Here is a 14,928-nt window from a genome sequence, read left to right as displayed (position 1 = left end):
TGTGCCAAGACCTGAGTGGGGCAGCAAGCTAGCGATGCTAAATCACTCGTGGTTAGCACTGGCGTACTGGATCTTAAGCTAACAGGCTGAAGTGTGTTTGTTTTTCTAAGCTAATGAGCAAATGTGTGTTTGTTAGATAGCTGAGTCGCTAGTGGAGAGTCTGGGGTAGAGTGCGACCTGTTCCTGAGGAGGTCCGCAGACTGTTTTGAGAAGGAAAAAAACAAAACTGAAGAAAGAAGGTGGCAGTAGGGAGGAAAGAGAGCAAAGATACAAATGGACCCTTTTACCTCCTAAAGCGATGCTTTTCCAGCTCATTTATCAGAGAAGAAGAAGAATTCCTCTTGATTGGTTGATTACTTGGGACATTCATCATGGCCGGCCTATCCCCACCAATCTGACAGCGGCGTTTTGGATCATTTGTTAAAGATGACAGAAGAGGCCAATGTTGCCATGCCTCATTTTTGACCTTTTTAATATTGTAGAATTAATTTTCCATCTGAAACAAATATATTAGGTCCTGTCACGCCACTTAGATGAATATTGCACCTTGAAAATCCCCCCTCACACACACAGTCACCCCTCCTCCCTGTCTAGATTCATGTGTTTTTCTTTATGTGTTCTTCTGGTGTGTTCTTGTGGAAGCAGGGTGATCTCTCTCTCTACCTCTCTCTCCACCTATCTCTGCCTCTCTCTCTCTCTACCTCTCTCTCCACCTATCTCTGCCTCTCTCTCTCTCTCTCTTCCTCTCTTTCTCTCTCGTCTTCTGGCGTGACCAAACCATTTCTGATCCATTTCTAAGATTTGCAGTCTACCTGTTCCCCTCCTCACCCCTCTTTTACTACTCCTCCCCCTGCCTCTCCCACACCCCTGTCTTCCTCTCTTCCTCCCCCTGCCTCTCCCACATCCCTCTCTTCCTCCCCTTGCCTCTCCCACATCCCTCTCTTCCTCCCCCTGCCTCTTCCTCTCTTCCTCCCCCTGCCTCTCCCTCTCTTCCTCTCTTCCTCCCCCTGCCTCTCCCTCTCTTCCTCTCTTCCTCCCCCTGCCTCTCCCTCTCTTCCTCTCTTCCTCCCCTGCCTCTCCCCCTACTCTCTTTCTGATTAGTTGAAGGATATTGGAGTTCTGTGTTTCTTACCTCTTGCAACCCATCTGTGGTACCACATCAGACAGGCAGATGGGCCGACAAACCTTTTAAAAAAGGAAAGGCTTTTTCCATTACTCTCCTCTACTCTCTAGGCAGCCAGTCAGACAGTTTAACAGCTGTAGCAGTTTATGAGGCATTAACATCTCTAAGGTACAGGTCTGCCTGCCTGCCTGCCTGCCTGCCTGCCTGCCTGCCTGCCTGCCTGTCTGTCTGTCTGTCTGTCTGTCTGTCTGTCTGTCTGTCTGCCTGTCTGCCTGCCTGTCTGCCTGTCTGTCTGCTTGTCTGTCTGTCTGTCTGTCTGTCTGCCTGCCTGTCTGCCTGTCTGTCTGTCTGTCTGTCTGTCTGTCTGTCTCTGTCTGTCTGCCTGTCTGCCTGTATGCCCACCTGCCTACTTGTCTTTATTTCTGTCTTTCTTTCTTTCATTCTGCTTCTCCTGATTACCAGTGACCCCTGTGTTAATGAAAGAATTAATAGGCTATAGCTCCATCAGTTAAGCCCAGACAGAGAGACCAGAAAGAGAGAGATTAATAGATGGAGAAATAGAGATAGAGATTAATAAAGAAAGATATTTAGAGATATTAATAGATAAAGAGAGACAGACAGAGAGAAACAGAGATATACCAGGAAGAGAGAGAGACAGAGAGAGAACTAAAGACAGATCACTTCACATATTCAATGTTGCCATATGCATCCTAACACCCCGATGTTAATAACCAGAGATTTACTGGGTTAAACCAGTTTCTTCCAGCTGTTTGTCTTGCTGTGAGACAGAGCCGTGTTGCTGTGTCAGAAGTGCTGATGTGAGTAGCTCTGTTCCCAAACCAGCCTTTAGTCACGATAATCCTGCCTGAATCAGCTCCTGCCCCACCAGCACAGATAAGCCAGGCGTGTAGCGCCCCTTAACAGTCCTGCCTGATAAATATGCATGAGGAGTGCTTGTCTGACTACGCTGGCTGCTCTGACCTTCTACTCTGGGTTCCAGTTCAGCAGCAGGTCTGGTCCCACACACAAGCACATCCAGGATCCAGCTCAGGACTGCATGATCTGGGTTTCTCTAGGCAGCGCTCTCTCTCTGCTTTAAGATGCTGAAGTCCTTTACTTTCTCTGTCCATCACTCTCTATCTCTGTCTCCAACCCCGCTTTCTCTCTCTCTCTCTCTCTTTCTCTCTCTCTCTCTCTCTCTGTCTCTCTCTCTCTCTCTCTCTCTCTCTCTCTCTCTCTCTCTCTCTCTCTCTCTCTCTCTCTCTCTCTCTCTCTCCCTCCCAGATTGTCTTTTTGTGACTTTCATTCTACTCCTCTGAGTTCTAATTGTCCTTAATTGCTTAATTACAATTTCAAATGAACAATTCTCTAGGTCAAAGCTGCTGGTTAATTGTTCCATCAGTCATGTGTGTGGCCCTCCAGTCTATCTGCTGTGAGTGAGTGACAGGACATTAGGGGAGGGAGGGAGGGAGGGAGGGAGGGAGGGAGGGAGGGAGGGAGGGAGGGAGGGAGGGAGGGAGGGGGGAGGGAGGGAGGGAGGGAGGGAGGGAGGGAGGGAGGGAGGGAGGGAGGGAGGGAGGGAGGGGGGAGGGGGGGAGGGAGGGAGGGGGGAGGGGGGAGGGAGGGAGGGGGGAGGGAGGGAGGGGGGAGGGAGGGAGGGAGGGAGGGAGGGAGGGGGAGGGAGGGAGGGAGGGAGGGAGGGAGGGAGGGAGGGAGGGAGGGAGGGAGGGAGGGAGGGGGGAGGGAGGGAGGGAGGGGGAGGGAGGGGGAGAGGGGGGAGGGGGAGGGGGGAGGGAGGGAGGGAGGGAGGGAGGGAGGGGGAGGGAGGGAGGGAGGGAGGGGAGGGAGGGAGGGAGGGAGGGAGGGAGGGAGGGAGGGAGGGAGGGAGGGAGGGAGGGAGGGAGGGAGGGAGGGAGGGAGGGAGGGGGAGAGGGAGAGAGGGAGGTGACAAACAGATAGATGGACTGATGGATAGATGGACAGATGGATGGATGTATGGATAGTGTTATGAGAGGTGTACTGATGGCTGAATGAAAGGATGGAGAGAAAGATGCATTAATGACTGGCTGGGTGACTAGATGGTTGATGGAGAAATGCCGATGCTCAACCTTTCCATCCTCCATCTCCACCACCCTCTCCTCCATCTCCACCACCCTCTCCTCCATCTCCACCACCCTCTCCTCCACCCTCTCCTCCATCTCCACCACCCTCTCCTCCACCCTCTCCTCCATCTCCACCACCCTCTCCTCCACCCTCTCCTCCATCTCCACCACCCTCTCCTCCACCCTCTCCTCCATCTCCTCCATCCTGTCCTCCATCTCCACCACCCTCTCCTCCATCTCCACCACCCTCTCCTCCACCCTCTCCTCCATCTCCTCCATCCTGTCCTCCATCTCCACCACCCTCTCCTCCATCTCCTCCACCCTCTCCTCCTTGTCCTTGCTCTTCTCCTCTAGTTCTCGCTAGTGATGATGGAGAGTAAGACCAACACATCTCTCTCTCTCTGTTGGAGATCCCTCAGAAATCTGGAGTCCTGTGTGGATCTCTTCAGTTCTTTTCTCTCCTTTCTCTCTCTCGCACCACTCTCTCTCTCCCTCTGTTTATCTTTCTCTGCCCACTTCTCTCTCTCCCTCTGTTTATCTTTCTCTGCCCACTTCTCTCTCTCCTTTAGTTCGCTGCTCCTCTCTTTCTCTCTCTTCCTCTCTCACCCCACCTCATGTTTCTTTTTTCCGTTTTGTTTTCTTGTTGTTTTCCCCTCTGCTTCTCCCCTCCTCCCCTCCTCTCCTCCTCTCCCCTCCTCCTCTCCCCTCCTCCGGGGTGCCATCCATCAGGCTGCCACAGCTAGCTGCCGGCCCTCTCCCAGCCTCCATATTTCACCGCCAGCCACCGCGCCCTGACAGCCTCGCCAGCGAAGGGAAATTGCTTTGGCTGTGAGCGGAATTTCAAGCATTGCGACGCCCAAGCCACCAACCACTCTCTCTCTCTTTCTCTCTCTCTCCTTTCTCTCTCTCCTTTCTCTCTCTCCTTTCTCTCCTCCACTGCTGCCACACTCTCTCCGCCCCTCCGCCACCCCAGTCGTACGACCCACAGGAAGAGTGCACTGTGGAATGTGGAATGAGAGAGAGAAAGCGAGAGGGAGAGAGGACAGAGAGAGGAGGGGGGAGGAAGGAGAGAGATGCTGAGAGAGGAGGGGGGAGGAAGGAGAGAGATGCTGAGAGAGGAGGTGGGGAGGAAGGAGAGAGAGGCCAGGCTGAACTGTGTTGCAGAGTTAGAGGGTCAGACAGTCAAACAGAGTGAGATAGAGAGTCAGAGTTGAGGATGTGAAGGTTAGACAGAGAGTGTAGTTAGGTACACCTTTACCCACCTGTGTGTGTGTGTGTGTGTGTGCGTGTGTGTGTGTGTTTGGGGGGGGGGGGGTCCAAGCTCTCTGCTCTGATAAGAAAGCTCACTGTATATTTCATCTTTGAAAAAAATGTTGATGATGATGATAGTGCCTAACCCTGTGTGTTTCTCTCTCTCTATCTCTCCCTCTCTTTCCCTCTCTCTCTCCTTCTCTCCCTCTCTCTCTCTCTTTATCCCTCTCTCTCTGTCTCTCTCCCTATCTCCCTCTCTCTCTCCCTCTCTCTCTCTCTCCCTCTCTCTCTCTCTCTCTCTCTCTCTCTCTCTCTCTCTCTCTCTCTCTCTCTCCCTGTCTCTCTGTGTTTCTCTCCAAGAAGGTGGGTCTGGAGTTCTACATAGACGTCCACGCCCACTCCACCATGCTGAACGGCTTCATGTACGGTAACGTGTTTGAGGAGGAGGAGCGTGTGCAGAGACAGGCCGTGTTCCCTCGCCTGCTGTGCAACAACGCGCCAGACTTCTCCTTCGTAAGCCCCGCCCACCGCCGCCACGGCCGGCCTATCACAGCACCACAAACCGCACACATCTGTAAGGTCCAGCCTATCACAGTATGCCCTCTGAAGGTAGCGTTGTGGAGATTCTGTGGCTTCCTCTGCCTCCACGTCCTCCCTCTCAGCTCCATATTCTGCCTTCATCCTCCATCTTTATTTAGCTCTGACAGCCTGTTTCCTCCTCCAGCTACAGTAACCTTTGACCTTCTGTCTCTGTGACATTTCCCTGCAGTTTCAGTTTTACCGGGACAGCCAGCTAGAACACTACCCCTCACCCTGTCAAACTGGAGAGAGGGAGGGGAGAGGGAGGGAGAGGGAGGGGAGAGGGAGGGGAGAGGGAGGGGAGAGGGAGCGAGAGGGAGAAAAGGGGGGGCTTTTTCTCAACATGTATTCTTTTAAATTATTATTGATCTTTTTTCTGTGATCATCATTATTTATTTTATTTAATAATGCTTTGGCAATGTAAAAAGCAGTTTGCCATGCCAATAAAGCTTATTTTAATTGGATATTGAATTGTGTGTGTGAGAGAGAGAGAGAGAGAGAGAGAGAGAGAGAGAGAGAGAGAGAGAGAGAGAGAGAGAGAGAGAGAGAGAGAGAGAGAGAGGGAAAGCAAAAACAATAATGATTTGGTAATCAATTTGAGTAAACCAAATTATAAAACAGCTGAGACTAAACTAAATCACCCACAGAAAAACACCAGCAACCTTATATATACTGAATGATCCAGAAACCCAGAGTTGCTGTGAACAGAGAGCACAGCTGGTCTGACCCAGGGAGCACAGCTGGTCTGACCCAGGGAGCACAGCTGGTCTGACCCAGAGAGCACAGCTGGTCTGACCCAGGGAGCACAGCTGGTCTGACCCAGGGAGCACAGCTGGTCTGACCCAGAGAGCACAGCTGGTCTGACCCAGGGAGCACAGCTGGTCTGACCCAGGGAGCACAGCTGGTCTGACCCAGGGAGCACAGCTGGTCTGACCCAGGGTGCACAGCTGGTCTGACCCAGGGTGCACAGCTGGTCTGACCCAGGGAGCACAGCTGGTCTGACCCAGGGAGCACAGCTGGTCTGACCCAGGGAGCACAGCTGGTCTGACCCAGGGAGCACAGCTGGTCTGACCCAGGGTGCACAGCTGGTCTGACCCAGGGTGCACAGCTGGTCTGACCCAGGGAGCACAGCTGGTCTGACCCAGGGAGCACAGCTGGTCTGACCCAGGGAGCACAGCTGGTCTGACCCAGGGAGCACAGCTGGTCTGACCCAGGGAGCACAGCTGGTCTGACCCAGGGAGCACAGCTGGTCTGACCCAGAAACAGGAGCTATGCCAATGTTGAACACACTGGAGGAGTTGACAGTTGCATTTCTTGATCAATTCTACGAAATTTAAATACAATCTGAAATCAATATTTACCTCACGGTATGAGGAATTGACCGCCCTCTTGAATATGTGCCTGTGTCATTTACAAAACCGCTTAGAAGCCAATAATGAAAAATGTAATTATTTTAAATCAATCATAAGTAACGTATCGGTTTATATGTATCGACACATTTCACAGATCTTTTTTATAAGGTGCTTTTTGTGATCAAAATGGTGTCATCTCCTCTTTCTCTCTTTGTCTGTCTGTTCCTCTCCTCTTTTCTACTGTCTTCTCTTCTACCAACCTCTCCTCTATCTCTCTCCCCCTCTCTGTCCCTCCCTCTATCCCTCTCTCTCTCTCCCTCCCTCTCTCAGTCCAACACGTCGTTTAACCGGGACGTGGTGAAGGCCGGTACAGGAAGGCGTTTCCTGGGAGGTCTCCTTGATGACACGTCCTACTGCTACACCCTGGAGGTGTCCTTCTACAGCTACATGACGGCCAGTAGCACCACCCCCGTTCCCTACACGGAAGAAACATGTATCCTTTAATCCTCCAACTGTCTCTCCCTACCTCCCCCTGCCTGTACCTGCCTCCTCCTGCCTCTGTCTGTCTCCTTCATTCTCATACTCCCCCCCTCTCCTCTCCTCCCCCCCTCCCCTCCTCTCCTCCCCCCTCCCCTCCTCTCCCCCCCCCTCCTCTCCTCCCCCCCCTTCTCCTCTCCCCCCCCCCCTCCCCTCCTCTCCTACCCCCCTCCCCTCCTCTCCTCCCCCCCTCCCCTCCTCTCCTCCCCCCCTCCCCTCCCCCCTCTTCTCCTCCCCTCTCCTCTCCTACCCCCTCCCCTCCTCTCCTCCCCCCCTCCCCTCTTCTCCTCCCCTCTCCTCTCCTCCCCCCTCCCCTCTTCTCCTCCCCTCTCCCCCCCCTCCCCTCCTGCTAACATCTGTCTCCTCCTATCAGAGGGAGCCTGTTGTCCAGTCCTTCTAGAGATGAACGACCACAGCCTCTCATGCTGTCTGTCCAGGTTAGCCTTGACTGTAGGAGCAGAGCGCGCGTGTGTGTGTGTGTGTTATGTCCATTCAATATGTGTGTTCCTGAGGGAGATTGGTCTGGACTACTAAAGCCTTTTACTGGATCAATGCTTCTGGTCCTGAATGGAGGAAATGCAGACTGGGTGTGTGTTTGCCTGTGCTACCCTGGCAACGGTGCATGTCTTCACAGAGACCTGTAATGAGCTGAGATGTTGATAATGTCAGTCTATTGTCGGCTCCTCTCTTCTCCTCTCTTCTCCTCTCCTCTCCTCTCCTCTCTTCTCCTCTCTTCTCCTCTCTTCTCCTCTCCTCTCTTCTCCTCTCCTCTCTTCTCCTCTCCTCTCTTCTCCTCTCCTCTCTTCTCCTCTCCTCTCCTCTCCTCTCCTCTCCTCTCCTGTCCTCTCTTCTCCTCTCCTCTCCTCTCCTCTCCTCTCTTCTCTTCTCTTCTCTTCTCCTCTCCTCTCCTCTCCTCTCCTCTCTTCTCCTCTCTTCTCCTCTCTTCTCCTCTCCTCTCCTCTCCTGTCCACCCCTCCCTCCATCCACCAGCCAAACAGGTCTCATTCAGACCTATTGATTTGCTAATCATTCCTGGTGTCATTATAGCACACATACATAATACAGTTAGTGAGAGTGTGCATGTTTCTGGGTGTCTGTGCCTGTTCTTGTGTGTGTGTGTGTGTGTGTGTGTGTGTGCGGTAACCAGGCTGGATGTGTGGAGTCTTGTCTGTTCCAGTGCGTCCTATCAGATAGGTAGTGACAGTCCAGCGAGCCGAGCTCGGAGCCTGGAGCCCAAGATCCAGACACAGAGCATACACTGTGTGTGTGTGTGTGTGTGTGTGTGTGCGTGCGTGTGTGTGTGTGCGTGTGTCTTTTGTTTTCAGAAGGATAATGGAACACAAACAGAACACAAATCAGATAATCACTCTGTCACACGCTCACACACACCCACACACACACACACACACACACACAACAGGAGATTCAAGGTTAAAGGGCTTCTCTGTCAACAAGCAAAGAGGTGTTACTTCAGCTGACCTTCTGCTATGATCACAACAAACTCCTCAGGGATAGGAGCACACACACACACACACCTCCAGCTACTGCACTGATCTGATCACACAGATAAAGACCAGAGGGAAGAGAGGAGACTGATAGATGGTAAGATGAGAAAGTAGCAGAAAAAGAGAGAGAGGAAGAGGAAGGAAGGAAGAGACAGAGATGTGCCGATAAGGAGGAGAGATGAAGGTCTGAGAGGTAGAGGAGAGAAGTGTGTGGCCTGACTGCCATCTACTGTTACAAGTTGGGACTGTTGAGTTTAGACTTGGTGTGTGTGTGTTTGAGAAAGAAGGGCAAGCCCTACTGAAGGTCAAGCTCTACAGAGGGAGGGGCAGGTGTAGGTGGATACAGGATGGGGGAGGCTAGAAGAAGGGTGGGGGAGGCAGTGGTGAGAGGGGGTCAGGGGGAGCAGTGTAGAGCAGAGATTGAGGTCAGACAGGTTGAAGGGAAGGACCATGTTGCTTTTCACGAGCCAGCGCTCTGCTCGATGGAGCGTTCAAATCATCAACGAAGACCTTTACAACCCCCTCCCACCCCCCCCCCTCCGCTCACTATGAAAACAAATACATGACAAATAAATAATTACCCCACATGCTCACACACAAACACACACATACACACACCTGCCTACAACTACGACAGAATACAAAATGAAATATTTCACCTTTTAGCAGCACAACCTCTGATCACAGTGGAGGGCTGTAGAGCTGGAGGGGAGGCTTCCAGTGCATTATGGGAAATGGTTTCCATGACACAGATCTCTCCCTCCCCCCCTCATGTCTGAGAGGCTCATTATAGAAGACCATCGTGCTGTGAATGTTGGCTGTCTGAACAGCTGGATAAACCCACTCTCTTCATCTCTCTCTCCTTGTCTCTCTATCATCATCTCTCTCTCATCATCTCTCACTCTTCATCTCTCTCTCTTCATCTCTCTCTCTTCATCTCTCTCTCTCTCATCAGCTCTCTCTCATCATCTCTCACTCTTCATCTCTCTCTCCTCGCACTCCTCAGCACTTCCTGTCTGGAAGCTTCTCCTTCCTTAGTCTGCTGATTGAAGGGTGCAGAAACCAACCCAGTCAGAACAGGGTATAAATATCCTCCCCATCTCTGATGGAGATGGAAATATCCCATGTTGAACTTCCGGCTCTAAAGTTATAAAGTCATTCATTAGGTAATACAGTCATGATGTCAAGGATGGAGCAGGAACTGTCAGGATGATCTGGTTCTGCTGGTTGGTCTATTTTCTTTGATGAACTTTGTCTGATAATGTGGTGCTGACCTCAGTGAGTCAGGTGGAGAGGAGAGGAGAGGAGGGAGGGAGAAGAGAGGGGGAAGGTTAAGAGATTCTGGGACCTTGTTCAAAAACCAGCTTGACTCTTCTATTCGGAGCGATGGAGAGAGAGAGAGAACTGTGTGACTTTCAGCGCTTCTCTTCAAAAACTTTATCATTTACTCACAGTGGACATGGGGGGATTGGATGATAGTGTCTAGCCTAAGGGCTGGCGATTGTGCGATTGGCTGAAGCCAAGGCAGTGATAGGCAACCATTGCCCTTTTCTGTGAAGACAGGTAAACAACAACCAAACTGGTTGACACACACACACAGACACAGACCCAGGGTAGTGCAGGCTGACAGCTATGTGCGTGTAGAAGATCCCATCTCTTTGACAACGCTGTGACAGAGAGACACGCACTAAGCATGAGAGCGTGACACTGTCAGCTGAGTCTGAGTAGCAGGCTGTGGATTAGAACATGTCAGCCGTCACGCCTCCACACCCTGACTCCCACGACACGGACAGTGACGAGTATGCAGATGATGGCTGGGGGGGCAAATATACTCTCTCTGTCTCTGTTCATCAGAGTTTTAGTGCCTCAGTGTGTGTGTGTCAGTGTGTGTCAGTGTGTGTGTGTGCCCTCTCTTGAGAGGCTTTTACTCTGGTAACATTCCTTACAGTGCACACACCAAGTGTAAGCCTAAATCAATATCTTCAAACAAATGAAATCCTAAAAGTCAATACCAATAGTTTTGGTTGACAGCAATGTATGGAGGTTTGAGTGGGGGAGGGTTTATTTTCTCCTCTCAACTCCCCTGCTCTCTCTCATCTCATCCCTCCAACCCTCCCACCTCTCCTCTCTCCCCTCCTCCCACCTCTTCTCTCTCCCCTTCACTTCTACATCTTTCTCTCTTCTTTTTCTCCTGTCCTCTTCTGTCAGCTTCTGTTTCTCCTCTCTTCCCCTCTGTGAGGTCATCAGACAGGATCCGGTCTGTGGGTCAGAGGACACACCCAATAACCCCCGCCCTCTCCAAACCCAGAAACACTTAGACCGGCTCCTTATCACTGCTGTCACTGGCCATTACGACCAAGACTAAAGATGGGAGCCTTATCTGATGGTGTGTTTCTCCTCAGAGGAGCTACACTACAGGTCAGTGTCTTCAAACCCACATCCTACGTCAAACGCCGGCCTCTCATTAGCCAGAAGGCCAGACCTTGGCTGACAAACTTCCAGAACACTCTGAGCCGCCCCCGAGGGCTTGTCCTGGAGGGCGTAGTGCCGTGTCCCTGTTGTGTTTCTTCCGTGTTGACTGCTGTTTACATTAGCATGGCTAATTAGCCAGCGGTGACAGGAGCTGACAGGGCTGTATCGATGTCTCGTCCGTCCTCCTCGCTCCTCGTCCCCGCTGTCCTGTCTCCGTCTCCGCGTCTCTCTGTCAGGTGCGAGGCGTGAAGGAGGCAGATACGTTGTAAACAAAAGGATAAACAAATCACCGGGTCTGTCTCTCCCCCCTCCCCCCCCGCTCCATCCTGCTGCTCCTCAGTACGTCTTGTCTGTCTGTCTCTCAGAGGGACGCGTCCTTCAGCCGGCACTGAAGACCTGGATCGGTCGGAAACGACCGAAGTGTTTGTTAAACCTCTCTCACACACGAGTGCTTACACACACACACACCTGTGTGTCCCCTGGACTACACCGGAGTGTTAGTGACAAACATTCATGCATCTTAGACTCCACAAAAGAGGGGTTGGGGGTTAGGGGTCACCGGCGTCATGGCAACGTCTCACTTCTCCACGTCTCACTCTTTAGGCTCCTCCCACCAGCCAGCAAGGGGGCGGAGCTGATGTTCTGGAGCTTTGCGCCAGCTCTGCCCACTCACCGTTTCCTGGCACACGCATCACTTCCTGGCACACGCATCACTTCCTGCTGCACGCGGCCCATTCCAGCCACTCTGGTTGCCGTTGGCGACGAGCCAGAACAGACAATTTGGGAGTTGGAGCGCCCCAATGTGCAGCTGTTATGCAGATTAAGTCTTCTCCTCTCCATTTCTGCACACACACACACACACACTCCCATACACCCGCCCCCGCGCCAGTCCCACTCCAAACCCCCCGTAATAGATGTGAGCTGTGACATCACAAGCTGGGAGGCCATCTGTACGCGGCGGGGTCCGAGCCTATTCCTGTCTCCGCTCTGAGCGCGCTCAGATCCCCGGCCCCCTTCAGGCACTGACGCGGGAGGGGAACTCCAAACTTCCCCGAGGTCAGATGTGAAGGGTAGAGCGGAGGGGGAGGGAGGGAGGAGGGAGTCTGTGTTTTGGGAGGGGTGGTGTGACAACACCTCCACACAGCCCATAAATAGCGCTCCACTTGTCTCCGTGACGATGGTGGAATCGTGTAGAAGGCTGCAGGGTCAGCTGACCTGCGGAGCGCGTCTCTGTCTGAAGAACATTCTGCATTATTCCATCACCATCTGCAGCTGTGCGGTCTGGATGTGTCCAGGATCCTCACCAACAGGGCTGTGAAGGGGCTGTGAGAGTCAGATCTGCATCACCTATGTGATCATTGCCTGGGATGATGGCAGACAGACAGACAGACAGACAGGCATACAGACAGGCATACAGGCAGACAGACAGGCAGACAGACAGACAGACAGACAGGCAGACAGGCAGACAGACAGGCAGACAGACAGGCAGACAGACAGACAGACAGACAGACAGACAGGCAGACAGACAGACAGACAGACAGACAGACAGGCAGACAGGCATACAGACAGGCAGACAGACAGACAGACAGACAGACAGACAGACAGGCAGACAGACAGACAGACAGGCAGACAGACAGACAGGCAGGGTGTTATCAGATGAGCTGCAACCATGTGGATGTTTGCTGTCAGCCCCCTGCCTGCTGGGGGATGAATGGTGAATCCAAACACTAACCCAGGGGTGTAACCCAGGGGTGTAACCCAGGGGTGTACACAGATGTACCCATATCGCACACACTATGTCAGCTGGGGGGGGGGGGGGTAAGATGAGTTCAAGAAAACCTACAAGCCAAAATCTTGTTACTGCGTGTGTGTGTGTGTGTGTGGACATGAAACAAAGGTGAGTCGGTCCACACTCGACCAGGATGGATGGTTTATAAGTTAACAGCGTTAGATAATAGGATTTCACCTGCAGGCCCAACGATTTATGGCTTGGAGGTAGTTCTCTGACCGTAGCGAGAGATTGGAAAGAGGAAAATAAAAAATGACTGGATCACTGTCTTGGCTTTGGGTTTCACGGGGGTTTGTTTCAATCACCGCCACACGGCCCGGGTGTAGGATGGACTCGCAGATGACGGGAGGGGTGGTGGATGATCTCTCTGTGGAGTTGGATGACTGGTGTGTGCCTGCCTGGGGAGGAACAGGTGTGCCATGTCCAGCCTTGAAGCTGGGTGGATGGATGGATCCTTGAAATATATGGATGTATATGGGTGAATGGACAACTGTTTGGATGGTTTGTTGTTGGGAAGAAGAGAGAAATGGGATCGGTGGAATGATGGATAAATGAATATCTAGAAGGATTTGTTATGGACGGTACCTGTCCTAGTTCTAATCTTCTGGTGCCGTTTGTCTTGTAGAGAAACCCGTCGAAAGGCCCCCTTTGCCCACCACATCATCAGCAACCTGGAAACAATGTTCCTGTTCGGAACATTCAGACTTAATCTCAATCATCTAGTTATGGCTTCGTGTTTTGGGCTTTAAAAATGGCAACACGCCGCCATGGCAACAGCACTGAGAGGCCGCAGCGGTTTTATGATGGAGAATCTGGAGCTGTTGACGCTTCTCCACAGTGTGTGTGTGTGTGTGTGCGTATGTTAGAGCGTGTTTGTTTAAGCTATGGTCTGATGAATTTAAATAAAGCTTTAGCAGTAAGTAATTGCCACAATGTGATGCCTTCCACCTCCACAGTTTGACTGACTGGACTGAAATGCAGTTGATTTAGCTTCACTTAGTGCACAGCACTGTCGTACCCCCAAGAATGTACTCGAATGTGCATATTTCTTCATTCAGCTATTGCTTAGTTATTTACTGCAAATGGCTTTGTCGGCGCTGCTAGACACTGGTATTTCTTTATTTCCTTGACTACCAGGATAGAGGGGGATTCAGCGGTGTGGTGAGTTTGTGTTGTTGTCTTGTGATTACTGCTTCTGTGGTCTGACAGACAGAGCATGTATGAGCACCATAGAGGAACCAGACAGAGCATGTATGAGCACCATAGAGGAACCAGCGTCAGTCCTGTGACCAGTAACAGGTGAGGCAGGGGACACCCTGCTGTGTGAGAGAGACCCTGCAGGGCTGCAGTAGCACACCCTGAGAGAGACCCTGCAGGGCTGCAGTAGCACACCCTGAGAGAGACCCTGCAGGGCTGCAGTAGCACACCCTGCTGTGTGAGAGAGACCCTGCTGTGTGAGAGAGACCCTGCAGGGCTGCAGTAGCACACCCTGAGAGAGACCCTGCAGGGCTGCAGTAGCACACCCTGAGAGAGACCCTGCAGGGCTGCAGTAGCACACCCTGAGAGAGACCCTGCAGGGCTGCAGTAGCACACCCTGAGAGAGACCCTGCAGGGCTGCAGTAGCACACCCTGAGAGAGACCCTGCAGGGCTGCAGTAGCACACCCTGAGAGAGACCCTGCAGGGCTGCAGCAGCACACCCTGAGAGAGACCCTGCAGGGCTGCAGTAGCACACCCTGAGAGAGACCCTGCAGGGCTGCAGTAGCACACCCTGAGAGAGACCCTGCAGGGCTGCAGTAGCACACCCTGAGAGAGACCCTGCAGGGCTGCAGTAGCACACCCTGAGAGAGACCCTGCAGGCTGCAGTAGCACACCCTGCTGTGTGAGAGAGACCCTGCAGGGCTGCAGTAGCACACCCTGAGAGAGACCCTGCAGGGCTGCAGTAGCACACCCTGCTGTGTGAGAGAGACCCTGCAGGGCTGCAGTAGCACACCCTGAGAGAGACCCTGCAGGGCTGCAGTAGCACACCCTGAGAGAGACCCTGCAGGGCTGCAGTAGCACACCCTGAGAGAGACCCTGCAGGGCTGCAGCAGCACACCCTGAGAGAGACCCTGCAGGGCTGCAGCAGCACACCCTGAGAGAGACCCTGCAGGGCTGCAGTAGCACACCCTGAGAGAGACCCTGCAGGGCTGCAGTAGCACACCCTGAGAGAGACCCTGC

The 14,928-nt window shown here is 52.7% G+C and overlaps 1 protein-coding gene across 2 annotated transcripts in view; it reads left to right on the top strand.

The window, feature by feature from the left end:
• agbl4 (AGBL carboxypeptidase 4) overlaps nt 1–14,928 on the top strand; it is a 160,615-nt gene that overhangs the window by 144,040 nt on the left and 1,647 nt on the right. The window contains exons 10-11 of one of the 2 annotated variants that reach the window (XM_084675614.1): nt 4,837–4,989; nt 6,738–6,900. In XM_084675614.1, coding sequence (XP_084531740.1) covers nt 4,837–4,989; nt 6,738–6,900 — 316 coding nt within the window. The remainder of the gene's footprint in view (nt 1–4,836; nt 4,990–6,737; nt 6,901–14,928) is intronic. The other variant, XM_084675613.1, reaches the window with a different exon arrangement.

The sequence above is a fragment of the Hypomesus nipponensis genome, chromosome 16, assembly GCF_054491055.1.
Source record: "Hypomesus nipponensis isolate SF chromosome 16, ASM5449105v1, whole genome shotgun sequence".
In the NCBI taxonomy this organism is placed as follows: Eukaryota; Metazoa; Chordata; class Actinopteri; order Osmeriformes; family Osmeridae; genus Hypomesus; species Hypomesus nipponensis.
Note: the sequence above shows the minus strand (reverse complement) of the source record. Positions and strands in the feature narration are given on the sequence as shown.